The sequence below is a fragment of the Carassius gibelio genome, chromosome B4, assembly GCF_023724105.1.
Source record: "Carassius gibelio isolate Cgi1373 ecotype wild population from Czech Republic chromosome B4, carGib1.2-hapl.c, whole genome shotgun sequence".
NCBI classification, from domain to species: domain Eukaryota; kingdom Metazoa; phylum Chordata; class Actinopteri; order Cypriniformes; family Cyprinidae; genus Carassius; species Carassius gibelio.
In genome coordinates, this window is record NC_068399.1 from 4,539,694 (window position 1) to 4,565,656 (window position 25,963).

Sequence of the window (25,963 nt, forward strand, 5' to 3'; positions counted from 1 at the left end):
TTTATTTACACTAGTCAGCATTGCATAAAGATGATCTAAATCAATTAAATAAGAGAAAAGAAGATAAAAACACATTCAGAAATGTTAAACCAAACACTTAGGGATGGTATGTGCTGATTTCAGCAGCATACATTAATCTGTCTGCACCAGTTATTAATAATGATGACCGTTCTGATCTGATTTTATTTTTTATTTTATTAATTTTTTTTGTCAAATTTGTTAAATCTTTTTTTGGTGGTTAATTTTATATATGTGATCTTAATTATAGCGCTGCAAACCTTTTTGAAAACTCACAAAAACAACATGAAGAAGAAAGCAAAATGTATTTTTGAGGGCAACGAAGAGATTGACACAGATCTCAAGACTGTTTACACCGAACTGTTCATCACAGAGGGAGATATGAAAGATGTCAATCACGAACATGAGATTCTGAAGATCGATGATGTTTTCAAGAACAGAAAAATACAGGATAAAATGATCAAATGCAATGATATATTTACTGAACTGAAGAAAAACAATGAGAAAAAGATTGTGCTGACCAAGGGAGTCGCTGGCATTGGAAAAACTGTCTCTGTGCACAAGTTCATCCTGGACTGGGCAGAAGGAGAAGCCAATCAGGATATAGACTGTGTGGTCCTGCTTCCATTCAGAGAGATCAATGTGATTAAAAACAAAGAGGCCAATCTCCATGAGTTTCTGCTGAAATTTTATCCTGAACTGAAGGACCTAGAGAAATCGAAGTTGTACAAGGGATGTAAGCTAGCATTAATATTTGATGGACTTGATGAGAGTCAACTGCCACTGAACTTCAAAAGCGAAACACTGGACACCTGTGAGGAAAGGTCATCAGTAGATGTGCTGTTTACAAGTTTGGTCAAAGGTAAGCTACTTCCAACAGCTCTCGTCTGGGTAACATCACGCCCAGCAGCAGCCAATCAGATCCCTCGTCAGTATGTGGGTTTGTTCACAGAAGTGCGAGGATTCAATGACCAACAAAAGGAAGAGTACTTCAGAAAAAAAATCACAGATGGGACTCAAGCCTCCAGAATCATCTCACACATTAAGACTTCTCGTAGTCTCTACATCATGTGCCACATTCCTGTGTTCTGCTGGATCACAGCCACAGTACTTCAGGATGTTCTCATTGAGAACAAGGAAGAGAACATCAGCACAACTCTCACTGAAATGTACATTCACTTCCTACTGATGCAGATGAACATGAAGAATCAGAAGTATGATGAACAAGAAGAAAAAGAACGCACAGAGCACTTAAAGTTAAATAGAGAAATCATTTTGAAGTTAGCCAAGCTGGCATTTGAACAGCTGAAAAAGGAAAACATTGTGTTTTATGAGAAAGATCTGAAAGAATGTGGTATTAATGTGAGTAAAGACAGTGAATTGACAGGAATGATTGCTGAGATCTTTAGGAAGGAATATGGACTTTATAAGACAAAGGTCTTCTGCTTTGTGCATCTGAGTGTTCAAGAGTTTCTTGCTGCAGTGCATGTGTTCATCTGCTACCTGAACAAGAACTTGCAGGAGCTTCAGTTTTTCTTTGAAGATTCACAAACTACAGCCAGACAAAAGCTTCACTTCTTCTTTAGACATGTCAAATTCCATGACTTAACAAAGAGGGCAACTGATAAAGCAATGCAGAGTGAGAGAGGACATCTGGACCTGTTTCTGCGTTTTCTTATGGGAATTTCACTGAAATCAAGTCAAAACCTTCTCAAAGGCCTGTTTACATACACTCAAGACACCAGAATGAGCATCAGGAAAATAAGTGCTCACATTAAACAATTACAAAAGCAGGACATCTCAGATGAATCTTCAGTCAACCTATTCTACTGCTTACTTGAGCTCAAGGATCATTCAATATATGAGGAAATCCAGAGTTATCTCACTTCAGATGAACATCCAAGAAGAGAACTCTCATCTTCAATGTGCACAGTTCTGACCTACATACTGCTGATCTCAGAGAAGGTGCTGGATGAGTTCAACCCAAAGATGTTCACGTCAAATCAAGCAGTCTACAAGAGACTAATGCCAGCTGTGAGATGCTGTAGAAAAGCCCTGTGAGTAATTTCATTCATTGCTATTCAAATAAAGGGGTATTCCACAACAAAATTATAATTTTGCCATTAATCACTTAAAGGGTTAGTTCATCCAAAAATGAAAATGTTCGTTCCAAACCCGTGAGACCTCCGTTCATCTTCGGAACACAGTTTAAGTTATTTTAGATTTATTCAGAGAGCTTTCTGTCCCTCCACTGAAAACCTATGAACAGTATACTGTCCATGTCCAGAAAGGTAACAAAAACATAAAGTAGTCCATGTGACATCAGAGGGTCAGTTAGAATTTGTTGAAGCATCGAAAACACATTTTAGTCCATAAATAACAAAAACTATGACTTTATTCAGCATTGTCTTCTCTTCCGGATCTGTTGTGAGCACGTTCACAACACTGCAGTGTAGTGATGTCTGGTTCGCAAATGAATCATTCGATTTAACCTGTTCTTCTTAAACCAGTTCACCAAATCGAACTTAATCGTTTGAAACTGTTCCCGTCTCCAATAAGTATTAATCCACAAATGACTGTTAACTTTTTTAAAGTGGCTGACATTCCCTCTGAGTCTGAATAAACCAATATCCCAGAGTAATTCATGTACTCAAACAGTACACTGACTGAACTGCTGTGAAGAGAAAACTGAAGATGCGCACCAAGCCGAGCCAGATAACGAACGCAAGATTGACTCGTTCTCAATCACAACAGACCCGGAAGAGAAGAAAAGAAAATTTTATTTTCGATGCTTCAACAAATTCTAACTGACCCTCTGATGTCACATGGACTACTTTTATGATGTTTTTCTTACCTTACTGTACATGGACAGTATACCATACATACATTTTCAATGGAGGGACAGAAAGCTCTCAGACTAAATCTAAAATATCTTAAACTGTGTTCTGAAGATGAACGGAGGTCTTACAGGTTTTGAACAACATGAAAGTCATTAATGACATTTTTGGGGAAGTCGTGGCCTAATGGTTAGATAATTGGACTCACAATCGAAGGGTTGTGAGTTTGAGTCTCGGGCCGGCAGGAATTGTGGGTGGGGACACTGCAGGTACAGTTCTCACTCCACCTTCAATACCATGACTTAAGTGCCCTTGAGCAAGGCATCGAACCCCCAACTACTTCCCGGGCGCCGCAGCATAAATGGCTGCCCACAGCTCCGGGTGTGTGTTCACAGTGTGTGTGTGTGTGCACTTTGGTAGGTAAAATGCAGAGCACAAATTCTGAGTATGGGTCACCATACTTGGCTGAATGTCACGTCACTAACTCTTTAACATGTTGTTACAAACCTGTAGAACCTTTGTTTCATTGGAAAACAATTAAAGATATTTTGAATGAAAAGGCTTGTGAGTGTCCCATAGAATGGCAAGTAAATAACCCTGTCAATGCCCAGAGAAGTATGAAAAGCATCATCAGAATAGTCCATTTGTCATCAGTGGTTCAATCTGAATTTAATGAAGTGACGAGAGCCATTTTCCAGACTAAAAAACAAAAACTCAGAATTATTGCTCTGCATTTACCCCATCCAAAGTACGCCAGGGGAACAGTTGGGGGTTCTCGACCTTGCTCAAGGGCACCTCAGTCATGGTATTGAAGATGGAGGGGAGCACTGTACATACACTCCCCACACTTACAATCCCTGCTGGCACAAGACACAAAGCCACAACCTTACACAGTTTACCAGTTGATCTGAACGAAAACAGCATATCTGGTATACGGCTGACACAGAAGAACATACACTGCTTAGGTAATAACAATAAATTATTGCAGAATCATTGAAATTAATCTGGTTGAACATTCTTTTTTGGCAGATTTGACAGCTGTGGTCTTGATGAAACATGCTGTGAAACTTTGTCTTCTGCTGTACAATCATCAAACTCCCATCTGACAGAGCTGGACCTTAGTAGCAACCAACTGCAGGATTCAGGAGTGAAGCTGCTTTCTGATGGACTGAAGAGTTCACACTGTCGACTGAACATACTGAGGTTTGACATTTACATTCACTGAATCACTAGGTTAAACAATAGTTGTCTCTCATGTCTCTTCGTTGAGTATTCACAGAGTTACAGTTCATTTTAATGACGTTTTTTAATGAAAGGCTGCAGACAGCACACCGTGTTTGTTATCTTTATGTTATAAATGCACAAAGTTTTGTTGTTATTATGTCTGTATTAAAAAATAAAAAAGTAGATCCTTTACAGATTCAATTGATGTATTGCTCTTATCTGTACGATTAAAACTGAAAGTTTAATTTAAGTTCTTTTCAGGGTTATCAGGAGAAAATCACTAATAACGCGTATACGCGTTAATCGACTACAGAGGCTTACGCTTCAAATCGGCAACATTGCAAATATGGAAAGGTTGGGATTTGTCCTGAATGAGAGCCCAGCCTTACCTTATGTTTAGCTTTAAATTGTTATTCATTTATTTTTTTGTTTATATCGAAGCCTATATTATATACTGCAATTATATTTATCCATTGGAATTATATATTCTTAATTCTTTTTCTGTTCTGATAAATTTGTTAAATTTAAAGGATTTGTTGTAAAGTGAAGGGAACTAAAAATGTAATGCATAACATTATTAAATATATATGCAACTTATACATGACTTTTTTTCTCTCACAAACTTTATTTTATAGCGTGCTTTAAAAAAAACATGCGGCAAACGAAAATAGGCAATTCATTATTTAAAAATGTGTTACTGTGGGTTAAAAAATGTACATTACATACTTAATATACAAAATGAGTTCTGCTGACCCAGCTCCTGTGTTTCATTATGCTGAAAGGTGCTCCACACATTCTGTTCATCATCATTATTTGCTGGTCTCAAAAATACTCTAGCCTTTGTTGAAGATCTCACAGAACTGCTATCAATGATTTCCTCAGAGTTTGACTGTTTTACTATTGCAGAGGATTTTAATATTCACACAGATCATGCAGAAATCATAAATTATAACTATTTTAAACACTTTTGACCTGATTCAGCATGTGCATGGACCCACACACAAAGGTGGACACAATATAGATTTAATCATCAGTAGAGGTCTAAACATTTCATCCATTGTTATTAAGGATGTAGCACTATCTGGCAGACAAAACAGCACCCTGGAGAAAATCAACAGCAGTACAGAGTATGAAAAGACAATGCAGAAAAGCCATAGCGGATGTGGAGGAAGTTGAAACTTGAAATTCACTATAGCATCTATAAAGACAGCTTTCATGCTTTCAATGTGGAACTAGACACAGCTAGAATTTCTTCTCAAATCTTATAAACAGTAACTTAAACTACACGCACTCTTTTTGCTACTGTTGAGAGACTAACAAACCCCAAAATTGATCCCCAGTTAAATGCTTTCCTACAGCAGATGCAATGAGTTCGCTCAATTCTTTTCTTAGAAGATCAACACTATAAGAAAGTCGATTAGCGCATCCTCAAGTTTTGCATAGATCTTTCAGTTTTGATCATAATTTTTACTAATAATTTACCGTGATTGTTTTTTAAAGCAATTGATGGCAAAGTTTTGGAGGAAATAGTACAGCACTTTAAATCATCAACCTGTTACCTTCCCACATATTTTTTCAAAAGTGTGCTTAACTGTTTAGAAGCAGATGTCTTAGAAGTGGTGAATGCCTCACTTCTTTCTGGGATATTTCCAAACTCCTGGAAACACCAATTATTAAGCCCATTCTGAAAAAGAGCAATATAGACAACACCATTTTGAGCAATTATAGATCAATATCTAATCTACCTTTTACATGCAAAATTATAGAAAAGGTAGTTTTTAATCAGCTGAACAAATACTTAAACTCAAATGGATACTTGGACAATTTTTTATATGATTTCTGACTGCATCTCAGCACAGAGACAGCACTCTGCACTCATTATTAGGATAATAAATTATATTCACTTAAATTCTGATTCTGGCAAATTATCATTGCTGGCCCTACCAGAACTTAGTGCTGCGTTTGACACTGTAGATCATAACATTCTTCTAGAGAGACTAGAAAACTGGGCCAGGCTTTCTGGGATGGTAATCAAATGGTTCAGGTCATACTTAGAAGGGAGAGGTTATTATGTGAGTCTAGAAGCGCCTAAGTCTAAGTGGACGTCCATGACATGCGGAGTCCCACAAGGGTCAATTCTTGCACTGCTCCTGTTGGAGCCTGTATATGCTCCCAAGTCATATGAGAAAGAACCAAATTGCCTATAACAGCTATGTAGATGACACCCAGATTTACCTAGTCTTATCTTCACATGACCCCATAAACTCCTTCTTCCAATGCATTGATGAAATTAATAGTGTGCCAGAACTTTATTCAATTAAACCAGGAAAAACTGAAGTCATTGCAATTGGAAAAGAAGATCATTAGACAGCTTAAAAACACAAAACAGTTCATGGGTGTGACAATATGTTTCTGTTTGACAAAAATGTATCTTTGCAAATGTGAACAAATGCAAAGTGAAAGTAAAGTCTATCATCTGTGCATGCAAACAAATGCAAAATAACACATTTGCATGAGAGAACAGGACCTTGCCTGGACTGTTCGACATCTCTGATTCTCTGCCACCGACCCTTGTGATCTTGCTCTCTGGATCTTTGATTGTTTGCCTGTTGCCCTGACTCCTAACTGGTATAGTTTCTGCCTCCGTCTTGCCTCTTTCCTGCTGTTGTTGTTTGACCATTGCCTGTTGTTGACCTTGCTTTGTAATGATGTGCTGCAAATGGATTCACATGCTTCTGACTGATCATTAAAAATACTTTTAAAATTATTCATAAGTGATTTGTTGTTCTGCACTTATAAACTTTTGCCAATAAATGTCTAATTACACTGTTTTGTTTTCTTCACAGGCTGTGTGGATGTAATCTCACTGCTCAGACATGTGAAAGTTTATCATCAGCTCTACAATCCTCATACTCTGTCCTGAGAGAGCTGGACCTGAGTAACAATGACTTGCAGGATTCAGGAGTGAATCTGCTTTCTGATGGACTGAAGAGTCAAAACTCAAAGATGGAGATACTGAGGTTTGAGTTTCAAATACTTGATTCTTTCTTTTGCAAGTTAATTGCCAAAAAAAAAGATAAAAGAAAGGAAAACAAACTCTAAGACTTATTCCGTAAAAAGTTACTTTGTTAATCTTGTTCAGATTTTCCATATGTATTCTGATTGCTTAGTCTTATAGGAGTTTGTCATTAGTTTTACAATCATCAAACTTTGTGTCTTGAGAGAGCTGGATCTGAGTAACAATGACCTGCAGGATTCAGGAGTGAATTTGAAGAGCTGACTGAAGAGTCAAAACTGTCAGCTGGAGATACTGAGATTTAAATACCATAATTCTGGTCTTAAATAAAGGCAGAGGGAAAATTTGTGCAGCAGAGCCGGATAACGAATGTACACGCCCACTGCCGGAGCGTTTCTCGTTCTCGAGTCAAGAACAGGTTGCATCAGTTTTCGTATCACCAGTACACTGATCCGAGAGCTGTTTCAGTTGGACGCGTCCGATTCGAGAACCGAGGAGCTGATGATACTGCGCATTAGGGGTGTCAAAATTAATCGTTTCTACGGTGCATTGCGATGCAGACGAGGACGATTCGGTTTCGGTTCAGTAATAGACCATAACCGGTTATAATGTAGGTTACTGACGCATTTCTGACGTGACAGAGTCGTATGTGACAATAACGGCACATTACATTAGCGATAACTGGAAGATTTTGTCTCATGTGATGCAAACGAGAGCCGTTTATGAGTCTTACACGGTTGTTCATCTGGCAGAGCTACTGTCTCATGTCGTGGATGAATGGCAGCTATCACATAAGGATGTAGTGCTTGTAACAGATAATGCGTCGAACATGATCGCTGCAGCTCAATTCGGAAAAATCCCCCTAGTAACATGCTTCGCGCATACGCTGAATCTGGCATCCCAGCGCGCGCTTAAAGTGGGCGCGCTCTCCAGGCTTTTGGACAGAATCCGAAACACTGCTGAAGTGCAGATTTAGGTTTTTGTATATTGATTATATTCAAGTAGGTTTGGCCTCTTGTTTATTTTGGTTTGTAATTTAATTTCATGTTTATACATTTGTCAATATTTAAATGTTTTACAAAAAAGTACACTCCCTGCATTATGCACTTTTAGTACTTACATTTGTGTGTTCTAATCTAATGCTGCTGTTGCCTCTGTGCCCAGACTTGAGTTTTATTTGATGTTTGATACATTCAAGAAGCGTGTTTCAGGTAAAATTAAAGGTTCAGTTTACATATCTAACTGCTTGTATTTATTGACAAAATTGTATACATGTGAAGCAAAATTGTGATGCATCGAGATAATCTAATCGAACTGAATCGATGACTTGATAATCGTAATCGAACCGAACCGTGAGACCAGTGTAGGTTCACACCTCTACTGCGCATGTGTCATTCAGCATGAAGCAGACTGACGCGCAGCGCTTGAGAACCAAGCTTGTTCTTTTATTGATTTATTCTGAACTGATTCTGTGCTAATGTTATGCCCTCTGTCCACTGGAATGCTATCGCTTGTAATTTAAAACAGGTTATTTAAAACAATTACTTATCAAACAGATAGAATTAGAAATAAAAGCCTGCCTCTAATAAAAGCCTGCTTCAAATAAAAGCCTGTTACCTTCTGCAGTTCAGGTAAATAAAGGGCCCAGCTTTTATTTGAGGAATTATGGTAGTTCCCTTTCAGTCAGTTACTCTCGACGTCACATCAGTGCGCTGCGCACTTCAGGCCGCACTACTTTTCTTTTTATTTCGTTTTGACTTTTTGTTTTAAAATTCAGTTTAGATTTAATTAGTTTTTAAAGTGGGTTTGCTAGTTTCTTTTTTACTTTATTTTTTATATGCTAAGTTTTAGTTTAGTTTTAGTTTTAGTGTTAGTTTGACTTTTTTTGTTATATAATTTGGGTTAATTGTCAGGGGCAAGATTCAAAAAGGTCAGAGAAAGTATTGTGTAATAATTACTCACACAAAAACATCATACAATTCTAGAATGTATTCATTCAGAAATAAAACCAGAACATAAAATGTACATATGGACAAAAATATGTAAACAGTCTCAACACTCCACAGTAAGTGCAAAAAGTGACGTGTGCCAGTAAAAACCTAAAGAGCCAACAGACTAAAGAAGACATACATGAACCGCATGCATTCAACCCATTTTTTAGCCACAACAAGATATTTCTGTCAGATTGTCAGGGAGCTCAATCTGAGAAAAGAACATGAGAAATAACAAATAAAAAAAACTTTAAATACAGCTTTTACATTTTTTTGTGTGTGTGTGTGTGTGTGTGCCGTGGGTGTGTGCATGGATAAGAAAGGGAGAGATGGCTTCAGTCAAGCAATAATTTTCTATACAGAATTCACACCCTTTACAAATACCACAGCTGTGCAATTTACACACCCTATACTAAATGTACCCTATACAATAGTCTTCTCAGTCTGATTTGAAGCAGCCAACATTCAGTATAAAAGTAAACAAATGGCGTAACATTATTTAATATTTAAATCACAGCTTATATAGTGTCTTGACATCTACAACCCAAGTGCATTTTACCTCAAACTTGCGACTAGTTAACTTTCTAAATTAGCAATCACTTCTCAGGTCGACATTAACACACAGACAAAATTATATTCAGAATTAAAAACATTTTTAAACCACTTTTTAATGTGTGATTGTTTTAAGGTGTTCACGAGATACCAACCTTTCAAGAACTGTCTTTCAAGTCGAACACTCGTTCTCAGGGACACTTTATATATAAAATTATAATTTAATTTAATTTTAGTTAGTATTTCCAAACACACATTACAGCTTTGGTTAGTTATCATTTTTTGTAATGCCTCGTTTTTATTTTTATTTCAGTTAACGACAATGTTTTTTCCCACCTAGTTTTCATTTTTTCATTTGTTTTTGTTAATAATTATAAGCTTGCCCCGAACCAGATGTTGCTCTCTGCATCAGAGTGAGAGCTCTCTGAGGAAGATTCGGCTCTGCTGCTGTCCTCTGGAATGGTGACAATGCCTAAATCAGATCCAGAGATGTCAGCTATGCTTTCCCAGGCTGCTGAGAAGGTAGGGCTTGAGTGGAAAAATCCACTGTGTCCGGAGCTTTCAAGGTGAAATGATTGGTTTCTCTGGGTGGCTCTCCCTAAAAGTGCATGAGGAGTTTACCAGGTTTTGGATGGCACCTTTTACTGCCAGAAACCAGCCTGATGGTTCCTCCTCTCTCACTACCCTAGATAGCCAGGGGGTATACAGGGTTCCCCCGGTGAAGCGGTTAGTTACGATGCAGTTGTGTCCTAATACTGCGTCTACTCAGCAGTGCAGACCATGCCTCCTCTCCCTGGTCTGTAGGTACTCACCTGGGAGCAATGAACACAGTTAGAGATCATGTCAATGGGATCACAGTTAATAACAAGCTGATTATCTGAATCAGGTGTGTTAACAAAGAGGGACATACAAAATGTGCAGAGCAGCAGTCGCGAGGGCTGGAATTGAGAACCGATGACCTAAAGGAAGTGTTCTTAATCTTTTCCATAAGTGCCACCTGCTGTCAGAGAGTGGATTTACAGAGACTTATGTTTACATTCAGTCTGTGTGCAGCTTCTGTCTGGCCAAAAAATGGACCGAATTTGCATGAACTGCTGTAAATTTTGACTGGTTAATGGAAAAACAAGTTTGTGTGGATTCTACGCATTTAAACAATTCCGATAACTTATCCGATAACTTATTAAAATACATATAATCATTTATTAAGCAATTATAATTTTGACATATCTTTTCTTTATTGAAAGGCTGAAATGTAAGGTTTACCTTTATATTAACTAGGGCTGTCACTTTTAGTTTGAAAATCGATTGCACAATCGATCGGACCAACCAAAAAAGATTTCGAAAATGAAAATAGGGAATCGATTTAAAAAAAATATATACACTATTAATTATAAAATAGTTAAACAATTAAAATATAGATGTAACAAAACTCACAAACAAGCAGAAAAAAAAAAAAAGAAATCCGAAACTGCAATATGCCTTCCAAGAGCTAGACAGAAAATACCAGCAATTTTACGCTCCTGTAAGACCCAGTGACGTCGAAAGCGACCTCTTATGCTGCGTTCACACCAAACACCAATAGAGCATCTGGCGCAAGTAATTTCAGTGATAAATCAATGTAAAGATGTGTTTACGCGCCTCCGGAGGTCTCGTGGCGCAGTAGACGAGTCATGAAAAGGACCGATGCAAGCTGACAGCGACCGGCTTTTGTGGTGGAAAATTGGCAGTAATACCCCCACCTTTCGCAGCTGTACCTGAGTGTCCCTGGAACATCAGTGCGGTCGGAGCGCGTCTTCTCAACAGCTGGACATATAGTGAATAAAAAACGCCCTGCTCTGGACCCCGAAAATGTTGATCGACTTGTTTTCCTGTCCAATAAATTTGTAATGGCCCTAGCCTTTTTGCGCATACCTGCCTAGTGCCGCCTAGCCTAAGTGTCGATTACATTCAATACAAAAAACACACATGGCCTGTTCTCAAGTCCATTTAATGTTTCATTTTTTGAACAGTTGTTTGAAATGGATTGAATCATTATTTAAAATAATCTTGGAGATTTTTAATTGCCTAAATCATAAATGCAGCCGGGTTGAAGCCTGCAGTGATGTTTTTCTTCCCTCTGCATATATATTTTTTGAGAATGTTGCACTCCTGTTGCTGTTTATTCTTCACGAAACTTCATGCCAATAAATAAGAAATATTGCTGACTTGTGTGTTTCCAGTGCTCTCTTTCGTCCGTTATTTGATGTTGAAAAAGGAAACCTTTTTTTTTTTTTTTAGACGTGGAAAATCAATTTTACAATTTTACAATCGATTCAATGGACACTTATGTCTTAAAAATCGAAAATGATTTTTTCACAAAAGTGACAGCCCTAATATTAACTAAATTTCATTAAGGCAAAGGATAATTTAAGAGATTTGCTTTAATAGGTTCTTTCTCTTTAAATGTTTAGTTCTAATTCATTTTAATTGAAGTAAAATTTTAATTCACTTAGAAACTGATTAAAGATAAATAGTGTCTTATATAAATTAGGTGTTAACTATTTACAAACGTTAAAGTTCTTAAAGGGATAGTTAAAAATTAAAGCATTAAAATGGTCATCTTTTATTCAAAAATCAAAGGTTACCTCCCCCTTTCTCTGCTTTGTCAGCCCCAAGAATTTGAAGTAAATGGATTCTGTTTATTTTTTGTACATTTAATTCAGTTGCAATGTCTGTACAGGCTTTACAAACCGACTTTTACGTTATGGATTCGACAGCACCGGCACAAACAGTGAGTAACAGTGTTCATAAATGCCTGATCTGTGATCAGTGATTTCTGATGTGTAGCTAATTATTCAAGTTCACACAGACTTTCTTTATAAATCATTTAATACTGTTTATGCATCAGTGAATCAAGCCAGTGACTAAACAATCAACTTCACATTGTTTCTCTTAGTAGCATGAAACAAATCTGTTATTTAAATTGTGATTAAACTACAGAGAGCGATCAAAGAACGCTCGTTTTATTTTGTTTGGAGCTGTCACACATCGCGAGTATATCTGCACTCTTGCCTAAACTGCCGTTACAATGAATAACGCTGTTATGCTGCACAACGAAGCTCTTACTGTATTCATGTCAAGATTGTGGTTTATGTTAGTTGTGGTGAGATCTTTTTGTGAGAGAAATTGTGTTGCAATGATGAGATCACTGCATTCACGCGATAAACAGCCTCTGTCTACTCAATGCTCATCACTGCAGCGGCTGCCTTTCATGTGATGGGGAAAAGATAAAAAAAAATTATGCTATAATCAACACTTCCAAAATTTGTTAATCTCGACAGCTGTAATAGTAAAAAAAAAAAGTAGTAAAAGTATTTGAGAGGGGTTCTACATGTAATACTCATTTCGAATGCAAAGATGTCTTCCAATCACAACAGTTGTCGTTTACTCTGAGTCTTACTGCGGACACACCCCTTCAAACAAAGCATTCAAGCCAGAGGGCTAAAATCAGGATATAAAAATGCCTTTTATTTCTACATTTTAAATGTAAAAATCATACTAACAAGTAAGTATAAGTACACCTCATGAAACATAAAAAAAAACATTAAAAAAGAAAAAGAAAATCCACATCATGGGACCTTTACGACCATACGACTGTTTGTTTTGTTTTCTTTACAGGCTGTGTGGCTGTAATCTCACTGCTCAGTCCTGTGAAGATGTGTCTTCAGTTTTACAAACTTCAAACTCTGTCCTGAGAGAACTGGATCTGAGTAACAATGACCTGCAGGATCCAGGAGTGAAACTTCTTTCTGATGGACTGAAGAGTCCAAACTGTCAGCTGGATATACTGAGGTAAATGGTTTTCCATCAAATAATTAACATATTGCTACCACAATAAACTACCATTTGAATTTTGTCAACAAATGCTGCATATGTAGTAAGAGGCATTCCAGAACTAGAGACAAAAACAACATTTGCAAGCATTTTTTCTATACAGATATTGTATTTATACAGTTTTCTGTAAGTACAGATGTCTTGATTGTGCTAAGATTAAAATGGACTAAACAAAGTACAAAACAGCTGCAGAACTGAAAAAGCTTGCACTATCCAGTGGCACCTTTAGCATCTTAGCTAGTGTCCAAAACTGACATGGTTCTGGCGAAAAATATTAAAAGTTTGCTGGATTGCAGGTTGCAGGTAACTTTTTGTTATCAACTCTAACTATGCATGGTTGTGAGAATGTCATATGGCTTAGTCTGATTATTAGATTGTTGTGAAGGTTGTGAATGTAGATCAGAAGGTAGTGATGTAATTATATAAATGTATGTATATATTGTCAAGGACTGGTCACTGAACTTCCATTAATTCACCACCAGAGGTCATCATTCACAACACAGACTCACACACTACACAGTACACCCCGGACTACATTTCCCATGCTGTATTGCATTAATCACATTCACCTGAAAACTATCACACATAGCTGCCACCAATTACAAATACACAGCACAATCATCATACACGCTTTATAAGCATTGGACTTCCTCTCACATGCTGCCAAGCATTGTTCTGCACATATCCCTCTCCTAGCGATAGCTGAATACAAAAGCCTTTCTGTGTTAGTTCTTTTAGCCTTGTCTCTGTTTTTAGTTTTCAGTCTTATTTCAGTTTATAGTTTTTGTAGTCTTTTTGTTGCCTTGCACTGTTAATCGTGTTTTGACCCTTTTGCTCTGGATACTGGATTACCGCTCTTGCTTAGCACTCTGGATATTGTTAGCTCATCAAAGAGCCTCGCTGCAGGGCCACAGCGTTAACTGCAAGTCAGTCGCTTGTTGAAGTACAAAACTATTGCCAGGTGGCACAAAGGGACAGTTTGCAATCTGACTGAAATGTATACATTGTTTTGTAAAATCAAATTACAAAATAAAATGATAATATTATAATATAATGTTATAACATCCTTAAAAATCTGAAAATACATTTTTAGAAAGTTTATTTCAAAATGTGCGATAGTCGTAGGCTGCAGCCTAACCCATCATATATGTAAAATTAAAAATAGTTACATAAAGGCTCCTAAAAACTGTTAAGACACGCTATTCGCATCGCAATTTACTCTGACTCACACAGTTAAAACTAGAACATGAAAACCCATTAGAAAACAAACAAAAAGTAGAATATTAACTTGTAATGTTTAGATTTCATTTAAGGAGTTGTCAATTTGTCTATGCCATAAAAAATAAAATGATTGAATATGTGGCTTACTGATGAGTGTTATAGGTTATGCCTTGTTCTAACACATATTTTGGTACTAACATTTAATGCCACAAATTATGAAAGGCTTGAAACTTAAATGTAATAATTCGCTGATGTATTTCATCAAGTCACACATACTCGTTCATTATGTGGCCTTTTTAACACCTTTATTCCCATATGCAGAGCCCATGACATGTCGAAAATGATGTTCCTGAATTAACCCTTTATATTTAATTGATGTTTGAAATTATTTGCATGTTTTTTTCATTTCCAAATAATCAGAAAATAGGTAACCAACAAAACAGGAGAAAGTACTAAATGATTACTATATTACTCTACTATATAGTAGTAAAACGCATGTGAATAGTAGCCAACTTTTTGATCAATTCATCAATAATATTCAGGAAACATAGATATTAAATTGATAAACTTATTTGCAAGGTTTTTCTTTGTTTGTTTGTTTGTTTGTTTGTTTGTTTGTTTTGTCTTTTTTATTCTCATTCCAAATGATCAGGTAAAAAAAAAACGGAAAACGGGAAAAAGTATTAAATTATTACTATAGTACTGTGCCATAGTAAAATGCATGCTATTTTTTTGGTAATTTGACCAGCTACAATAGGTGGCCAACCAAAATTATCGTTCTGTTGCCACGACAAGACATTTTGGTGTCTTTGGTAAGAAGACCCTTTGGGCTTTACTTTTTATCAACCAGATTTGACAATGCTCAAAAATATTAAAAGTTCTAGACACTGAAGTGCCTTGAAAATGTTTTTACCACGCAGTTTTTTTGTTTGATATATATATATATATATATTTATTTGATAAAAAGTTCATGAAATCAGTCCCGTAGCAATCTAGAAAAGTAATGGGTTGAAAGTCAAATGTTTCATGAGATTCTATATCAAATCTGAAGAAGACATCATAAAAAATTAGATTCCTGCAAATATTTTTCTGAGACTGTCTAGTCAGTTTTTTTTACTTACAAGACGCAGTTTCTGAGCATTATTTATTCCATACACAAACAGTTCTGTCCCTGAAAAACTGAAACTTAAACTAAGGAATTATCATCTATATTACAATGTTTTTGCTTCATTCGACTAAACGTGCTACATGAAATGTTGTTCAGTGAATCCTTACCTTTTTTACTAAACCACGATTTACAGCTGTGGATGTTTATGACTCGTTATTACGACGGATCGGGTATGTACTGCGTTTCCATTCTTCATGTTTAGATGTGTACTGCTTACACAAATGTAGCAAATACAGTCTTTATAAGCTTTTCATTGAAAAACAGCGATCTGTCATCGATGCATTAGGCTTAGATCTTTATGTTATATAGTTTGTCAATATTAAATTTGTCCCGTTTCATTTAATCTATTGGTAAACATTGACACGTGCAAGTCGAGGGGGTGTTGAGGAACTGGGCGTCGGGGTGCAGTTTAGGACTTAGTACGTAAAATTTAGTTCTTATGAAATTATGAGTGTTTCTCAGAACGAATTCAAACAGGAAAAATTTCAAGCGCCTGTGCTTATATTTTCTCTAAGCTACACAGTATTACACCATATTTTAGATTTGACACGCAGTATTATTTATATAATATGAATAATGTTATATTATTCTAAAGAAATAGTGGTTTACTTTGCTTTTTTTATTTATTTTTTTTAAATTCCTTTAATAAAACAACGTGCATTTTGTCACACACTACTTTGTTATTCGTTACCTATCCTTTATTTTGACTGAAACTTTTTGGGAAAAAAATATTTTTCTGTACACTGCTGAAGAAAATTTGTGTGTTTTATAAATTATTTCCTTTATTTTAGTAAAATTTGAGGCACTGTATAATTTCGCTCCCATTATTTAGGTATAATTAAAACAAGAAACGAATGAATTAAACCTGCACAATTTAGCTATTTGTCTACATATTTTATCTTCATTACAAATCTTGTTTGATTTTATTTTGGATAATTGAATGTAAAAATGATTTACTTTGTAATGGATATGAAAAATGTTAATTATTATTCATATTCAAGTGTATGCATGACAGTGAGGCGCCCTCTTGATCACTTAAATTTTAGAATTTTCTCACATACATGAGAAATATATCTTGAAAAGAAAGCTTGAAATGTCTACCTTTAAACTAATCAATTCAAAACTAAAGCATTATGTAATCTGTGAGGGTTGTATTTCTCTTTGAAGGTGCATCCATGTGGAGAGAGACAGCACTGTGAATTTCATCTTGCAACCAACAAGAAAACATTTGTTTTTAATAAATTAATTTAAATGTCTCATTTTTTACAACTATTAGGATACTTCAGAATGTGATTTGTTGCAAACTTGCATGCTTGAGCATGGAATATATTAAGGCTGGGTTAAAGATGTAAATTGAATATAAACCTGCGATTAGTTGAATAATGATCAATGAACGACTAGTGACTAAATTATACTATTATTTATGTGGGGGCAGACCTATTAAATACCTATTAAAGTTTTAAAGCATTTTATATGCATTTGCATAAATCCTGCTTTCAGAACAGTCCGTGATGGAGACATGCCTTAACAATGATTTTTCGAAATAAAAATTATATTTTATGTCTTGAGAATGGCCAACCCTTCTCTGCAGATATTGGTGCTTCTGGTTTGCATTGTAAATAAAAAAAAAACTGGTTCTTTTTTGTCATGTCTGTAATGCATGTGTATTTCCCAATCTACAATAAAACATGTCCATAGACAGATACTTTACTAATGTCTGGACTGAATGTCTGTATGATTTAGAAAAACATAAAGAGATGGTTCAATATATTCGTAATGAATAGGCTAGATTCTGTGAGAATTTATATTTCACACTCTAGAAAACCTTGTTTAGATGAAATGAAATAAAATTAACGACGGTTTAAATCAACGTTTTGCTTTTTTTTTCTTTGAATTAAGTAAACTTCCTCTGAAATTTAGTTATAATAAATAATAAACTATATTGTGCTATACAGGAGTCAACATTTGAATAGATCAAAACCTTTTTTTACCTTAATGAGAGGCATTTATCCTACTTTGCAAACCTGCTCTGCAAGTTTGAAACCCTCATATGTCCGTATAAACTGCAAGAGATTATCACCTTTTTCAACCCCCGCAAGCTATACCGAACTAGCCCCAAAAAACAACCCCCTCCCGCTGAACTGAATTCGGCCTGTTTTTTAGTTGCGAGGAGCAGTGTGTTGTCATGTTACTTGATTTAAATGCTCTCTGCACTCATAGCAGCCATAATCTTTTTATTCATTATTTTCTCGCAGCCCATAATATTATTTTAACCAGACCATAATAATAATCATATAATAAATAATAATATGTCCACAGGTGTGTGCTCTGGGTGTGTGCTCACAGTGTGTGTGTGTGTTCACTGCTGTGTGTGTGTGCACTTCGGATGGGTTAAATGCAGAGCACAAATTCTGAGTATGGGTCACCATACTTGGCTGAATGACACTTCACTTTCACTTTTCAGTTTGATTTTACAAAATCAGTTTGAGGCAAATACAACTTATTGAGGATAAGCCCAACATTTAGTAGGGCAGGAAAACATTCAGTCTACTTGAAGGAAGAAGTATTTTTTCATGTTAAATAGAGAGTTAAAATGATAATAATAAAAAAAACTAGTGTAGGCTATTCATGAACATGAAGCGTATTATATTTAAGTACAAATCCAAACACCAGAAGTAACCTACACTTTCTAAGTGTTCTTTAATTAAAAATATGCATTTTATTTATTCATATGCTATATGGTTGCAATAATATACAAGTGCCATTGTTTTCAAAAAGTGCTTTATTGACTTAAAGTTTCACAGACCTTCATTTGTTATGCTTTAAAATCCCATGCCATTTGTTTGACAGTATTTTCACCTCCTAAAGTACTACCCCAATTCTATAGTGGTAAAATGTACTCAGGCCGATGGCATTTTTTTAAATGACATTTATTTCACATTTTTTATAATAACTGTAGCATACATGAATGGGTAAAGCCAAAACAAATATGTAGGGCTGTTCGATTCCAACATTTTTGGATATTATTCCAAGAATCGATTCCTCACGGTTGGTTTCGAATCTTTTCCAAAAAAAAAAAAAAAAAAAAATGACGATACGAACATTTAAGTTTTTCAGCTTTGCCTGTGAAATTAGTAATAGCCCAGCACAGCAGAGACATGTGTTTATCACATGAATTAAGACATGAAGTGTTTTTTTTACTTATTTTAGATTGTAATAAGATCAAGACCCTCAGTGACGTCATGATCTATTCTATAGAAGCAGTTTAGTCTCAAATATAATTCACGCAAAAAACACGATTCACAAAAAAGACAACTTCACATGCATGAAACCTAATTCACGTACACACAAAAAAAATTCACGTGCGTGAAAAATATATTCACAAAAAGCAATTCACATGCGCAAAATAAATTTATATATTTATAAAATATGTTTCACAAATGCAAAAAAATATTTGTAGATATACAACTGTGCACAAAAACCTTTGAATGTTTAAAATTTACGAGTGTTTGAATGTACGAATCGTCATTTACTACGAATCCACTCGGATTTGAGTGTGTGTGTTTTTGAGACTTTACATCAGTAATCCAGCATGGCGAATGAAGAACGGGAAGCACGGGTAAGAGTTTAGTTTATTTCATAAAAGTCTGAGTTTACACATTTTATCGTTTACACGTTCAATCGAAATACAGTTGTTACAGGACAGTTACAGTATTTATAAATTAAACTGCGATCAGGATAGTAAAAAGAAATACCTGTAAAAACAAAGTAACATTTTGAGAGTTGTGAAATTATAATTCTAAATAATCTTGTTTTATAAATTGATGCCTGTTAGGTCAGTGTGTACTTTCTTACAGTAATACATTTTAAAACATATGTAGCATAGTCATTGTTAACCACTACGTTGAAGCAATGTAGTTCGATCAAGATAAACAACATCAGATATTTAGAAACGTTGTTTAATTTGTAAATATATTGTCTGTACATTGAAATAATTTAGGAATATCTAAAGAAGTATATTCTTCAGCTACTTCATGATCGTTTAATTCAGGGATTCCCAAAGTGTGGTGCGCGAGAGGAAAAATGTAATGTCGGTTTTTTTTTTTTAAATGGGATTTTTCCATACAATAAAAAAAAACATGAACAGTAAACACTTCCTTTGTAATCGCTTTTATTTAAAAAAATATATATATTATGTATTCATTTTCGATGGAAACGTAGAAGACAGATGCTGTCTTCAACGCACTGCTATTCTTTTATGTACTGCAGGCTAATATGCGTGCCAACTCGTTTCATTAATTCCATAATATAAATTATAAAAATGCTTAACTGGCTGAAATCAGAGAAACTGTCAAGTCGGACATCTTATGATAAAGTTGTTAGTCAGGAGGAGAAGGGGCAAAGAGAGAGTGAGGATTTGGAGGCAACAGAGACGAAGAGAATAGAGAAAGAAAATGAGCAAATAAAAAATCCTGAGGAAATCTCTCTCTCGCTGCAGGCTGAGCGACTTTTGCGCTGCACTTAATTATGTTTTAGATCGTGTGTTATTTATTGTCGCACTTGAAAAGTTTCAGATTGATTCTCTTTAATGATGTGGATCGTTTGTAACTTCATTGAAATTTAATTCAATGTACTGTCGTTCTAATTTCCATAACCGTTATGTTATAGTGCAGCGGTTCCCAAACTTTTTTTCCTGTGCACCCCCTTCTATGCCTCAACCGGGTTGGCGCATCCCCAATCCCCACTTAAAAAAACGCAACAAAGCTGTCTTTTATCGCCATATAAAGAGTCATGAACAAAGAATATCAACAAAGTTTCAATATAATGTAACAAAGCTACGCACAAGCTTCCACTTTTAAGAGGACGAGTGACAGACACAGGCTCAGTAACAGAAAGCACGTTATTTTCAGACGCATAAAAGAAACAATATGCTAGGCCTATTAAATAACCATGGAGCTAGCAGCAGCATCATCTCAACCCGCGGCCCATCAAGAATTCAAATGCGTCCAGCCATGGTGAACACAATTATTATTTTTTTTCAGTTTTACAATTATTATTATTTTTACATTAAATTAAACATTTACTTAAGAAATATAAGCTATAGCCTAATGTTTTTTTTATGTTAAATTATTTTGTTGTTCATATATTATTTTCAGACATAAGCAGACCTACTCAGATAACATTACTCATTTAACGAACACATACAAGCGCCCACTTTGGCAGAATTCAATCAACAGCCATTAGTTCAGGTAAAATTGAGCATCATAATGGACAAATTTGTTTTTAAGGGGGAAAAAAAAGGAATGTGAAAAATGCCAGCGAATAAACACGTAGCCTAGAAAAAAATAATAGTCGCCGTATCAGTAGTGAAGGAGAGTGCTGGATTTTCGGTTTGCCCCGCATTTTACATTTTACTTAAGTTCAGGCAAATGGGAACACCATATATTACATAGCAATCATCCTTAATTGAAGAAATGTGGCAAAACATCTCTGGAGAGAACCTATTATTAGTGAAGTGAAGTGAAGTGAAGTGACATTCAGCCAAGTATGGTGACCCATACTCAGAATTTGTGCTCTGCATTTAACCCATCCGAAATGCACACACACAGAGCAGTGAACACAAACACACACACTGTGAGCACACACCCGGAGCAGTGGGCAGCCATTTATGCTGCGGCGCCCGGGGAGCAGTTGGGGGTTCGATGCCCTGCTCAAGGACACCTAAGTCGTGGTATTGAAGGTGGAGAGAGAGCTGTTCATGCACTACCCCCACCCACAATTCCGTCCGGCCCGAGACTAGAACTCACAACCCTTCGATTGGGAGTCCAACCCTCTAACCATTAGGCCACGACTTCCCCGGCCACGACTTCCCCTTTATTAAGTTCGAATGTTAAGTTCGAATGTGCTTTCTCACTATTTGGAATAAAGCACAAAGACACATCGCAGGAGGAACACTTTACTGGTGTCTTTGCCTGGCAGTGTCTGCACCTCAGACGACCTGCAGTGCTGTGTCCACTGATATGCACAGGCTTGTGATGTGCAGTGTGTGGTGTGTGTGATGGAGCAGGTCTGCCAGCTGCTGCTACCAGCTCCTCAACTAGTGCCTCCCTAAAGGCCTTTTGGTGCATGGGTACCTGTCCTATTCCTTTAGTGATGTCCTTGTAGAGAAGGAAGGCATCACTACTGCAATGTCCATGAACTGACAAAAAAAAGTCTTATACCACTTCTGGGTCTGATCTGCCTCTGCCTCTCCCCCTCCCTCGTGCTCGGCCTCTTGGTGTTTTGGTGGTAGAACCTCTCTGGGAAGGTGGAGGATGGGGCTCCTCTCCTGATGAGGTGCTTTCTTTACTGAACGGGCGCACAAACAAACTCACTCACACACACACACACACATCTGTGCTTGAACCCACAAAAATAAACATTCTTGCAGAAGCGCACGCGACAGTTAGCAGTTAGCAGCTACATGTCCAAACACACACACACACACTCAACCTAACACACGACATAAGCTGACAAGTACACCTAAAAACAAACACATACCTCAGTATATATAGTAATATAAGTATAATATTATAAAAAAACTTACTTGTCGAGCGTGACGTCTCCACCATCCAAAAACATCTCCTCTTCTACCGAGTCAATGGATGAAACATCGCTCTCTTCATCAGAAATAGCATCCTCCAACTCATCACTATTACGGGGAGTAGTACACCGTTCAATAACTTCTTCAAGTAAGAAGTGTGTTTTGCTGGTTCTCTTTGCAATTTTTTTTTTTTTTTTTTTTCACTTTTCACAAAGAAATAACATCCTTACAAAATTGTGATAATATAATGACAATAACAAGTAAACAAAAAAAAAAAAAAAAAAAAAAAAAAAAAAAAAAAAAAAAAAAAAAACACAAAATCAGCTCACACCCTAAAAGTAAGGGTTACATAGTTTCTATACACATACATGGGAATTCACTAAGTCGGGAAAAAAAAATATTAGAGATTATAATACCCTCAGATAAATCCTCTTGTCAGGATGGAAGCAATGTCAAATTCAACATATGTCATAAAAGGTTCCCAAATTTTATGAAACTTTCCAGTCTTATCATGTACAATACAAGTCAGGTAATCTAACGACAGATATTCAAGAATAGTTTGATGCCACATCCTAATGGAGGGAGCCTTATCTGATATCCATTTTAAAAGTATACATTTCTTTGCACTGAAAATCAGAATATTAAAAAGCCTAATTTTGCACTTATCAAGACCCACAGGAGGAGACACTCCCAGCAAATAAGTCCTTGGATCTGGAACCAAAGTAACCCCCAAAATTTTGTTCAGTTCTTCAGAAACTCCCCACCAGAACCTCTGTATCTTGTTACAAAACCACAAACAATGAGTAAGACTACCTATTTCTGTCTTGCATTTGGGACAGAAAGGAGAGCAATCAGCCCTAAATCTGCTACGCTGGGAAGGAGAAATGTGAGCTCTGTGAAGAATCTTGAGCTGGATAGCTCTTACTTTATTACATATACTCAGACTCTTTGCATTTTCCCAAACCGTACACCAATCTTCCTCTGTTACTTGTATATTAAATTCCTTTTCCCAAATTATTTTAAGAAAATGAGTGGAAGTGTCAAGATACTCTGATAACACATCATAAAACACTCTTATAGATTTAATCGAGTGCATTTCGAAAAGCTGCTTCTCGATTTCTGAAGAACATACATTAGAAAGAAGTGTTGTATCCTTTTGAATATAATTTCTTATTTGTAAATAGCGGAAAAAATCCAGCCCATCTAAGTTGTATTTTTGGGAAATCTGACTAAAAGACATAAGAATATTATTATCAAAAAGATCTTTTAGTTTAGAAAGCCCCTTAAGAGCCCACTGTCGAAAACGTGAATCACTGATACCTGGGGGGAAATCTAGATTGTTACATATTGGAGTATAAAGCGATGTTAAACATGATTTGCCCTCAAATCGCCTAACAGACTGCCAAGCTTTCACAGAATTTACAGTAATTGGGTTTGTACAAGCTACTCTAACTGTCTTCATTTTTTTAATAAAAAGCAAATTTTGAAGAGGGACTTGTGATTGAAAGGACTCTATATCCAGCCACAATGAAGTTGGGTCTTCAGAAATCCAGGTAGTTATATAACGTAAATGGGCAGCAAGTTGATATCTTCTAATATCCGGAAGACCCAAGCCACCCATATCCTCTGGTAAACGCAATATATTAATCCTAAGGCGAGGTCTTTTATTAGCCCATATAAAAGAACTGAACCATCTGTCTATATCTTTTAATGTTTTCTGTAAGAAAAGAACTGGAATCATCTGAATCGGGTATAATAATCTTGGGAGAACATTCATTTTCAAAAGAGCAATGCGCCCCAGCCAAGAAATAGGTAGAGTATTCCATCTTTCTAGATCAAGCTTAATACGATTAAAAAGAGGAGTAAAATTTGATTTAAACATCTGGTCAAATTTAGGGGTTATATGTATTCCCAGATATACAAAGCCCATCGTAGACCACTTAAATGGGAAAGAAAGTGAACCTGAAGGGACAGTTTGTAGGTTACCAAGTGGCATAGCTTCAGATTTACTAAAATTAATCTTATAGCCTGAGAAGACGCTAAAATCTTTAATGACACTTATGAGATTAATTATAGATATGTCCGGTTTAGATAAGAAAACGAGCACATCGTCAGCAAAAAGATTAATCTTATGTTGCCTACTGGCTATAGCCAAACCATGTATACCTGGATTTGACCTAATTGCCTCAGCCAAAGGTTCTATTACTAAAGCAAAAAGAAGGGGTGATAATGGACAGCCTTGTCGAGTGCCCCTACTGATCCCAAAACTGGAAGAACGTAAGCCATTAGTTATAACAGCAGCAAGAGGGCCTGTATACAACAGCTTCACCCAACTAACAAATTTTTCACCCAGACCGAATTTAGATAATGTATAAAACAAGTAAGGCCACTCAACTCGATCAAACGCCTTTTCTGCGTCCATTGAGACAACAAGACTGTCCATTTTCTGCTCATGTGAAAACTGAATAATATTTAATAGTCTACGAATACTATTTCCAGAGTTACGTCCCTTAATAAAACCAGTTTGATCTTCTTTAATAAGTTGAGGGAGTAAGTCTTCAAGCCTTTTAGCAAGAATTTTAGAAAGAATTTTGAAATCACAATTTAATAGGGATATTGGCCTATAAGAGGCACAATCTTCTGGTTGTTTTCCCTTTTTAAGTATCAGAGAAATATTAGCTTCCCGTAAGGAAGGAGGTAGAATACCATTCTCTAATGAATAATTAAACATTTCTAAAAGAGGATCTACCAAAACATCTTGAAACTCTGAATAAAATTCAGAACTTAGTCCATCTGGACCAGGGGCTTTCCCAGTGTGCAAACTCCCGATTGCTGATAACACCTCCTCCTTTAAAATAGGACCATTAAGAGCAAGCTTCTGATCCTCCAATATAGAAGGTAACTCTATTTTAGAAAAAAACACATCCATAAGGCTTAATGAGTTACATGGGGACTCTGCTTTATATAGTGTTTTAAAAAAGTTAACAAATGTATTGTTAATTATTGTAACATCAGAAGAAGAATGCCCCTGATCATCCTTGATTGAAGATATCATTTGTGAGTCTGCTTTTTTCTTAGTAAGATAAGCCAGGTATTTCCCTGGCTTATCACCATGTTCATAGAGCCTTTGTTTAGCGAACCTAACTTTTCTCTCAGCAGAACTTATATGCAAGGACTCTAAAGCAGAACGTAAAGCAGTAATTTCCTTTAATTTTGCTGACTTCGGATTTTGAACATAATCACTCTCTGCTCGTTTAAGTTTTGTATCTAGAATGTTCTTCTGTTCTATTTGCCTCCGCCTCTTACTAGAGGTGTAAGAAATTACAAGACCTCTTGAAAAAGCTTTAATCGTTTCCCATAGCAGAGACTTATCTTCTGTAGAGGGAGAATTGATAGCAAAAAAAGATTGGAATTCTGACATAAAATAAGAACAGAATTTGCTATCCTTAAGAATGAAAGGGTTAAATCTCCAATTCCTCG

At 36.1% G+C, this 25,963-nt stretch overlaps 1 protein-coding gene across 1 annotated transcript in view; it reads left to right on the plus strand.

Moving 5' to 3' along the window:
- The window catches only part of LOC127955910 (NACHT, LRR and PYD domains-containing protein 3), a 48,672-nt gene that overhangs the window by 3,651 nt on the left and 19,058 nt on the right, over positions 1–25,963 (plus strand). The window contains exons 4-7 of the mRNA XM_052553537.1: positions 269–2,075; positions 3,885–4,058; positions 6,926–7,099; positions 13,296–13,469. Coding sequence (XP_052409497.1) covers positions 269–2,075; positions 3,885–4,058; positions 6,926–7,099; positions 13,296–13,469 — 2,329 coding nt within the window. The remainder of the gene's footprint in view (positions 1–268; positions 2,076–3,884; positions 4,059–6,925; positions 7,100–13,295; positions 13,470–25,963) is intronic.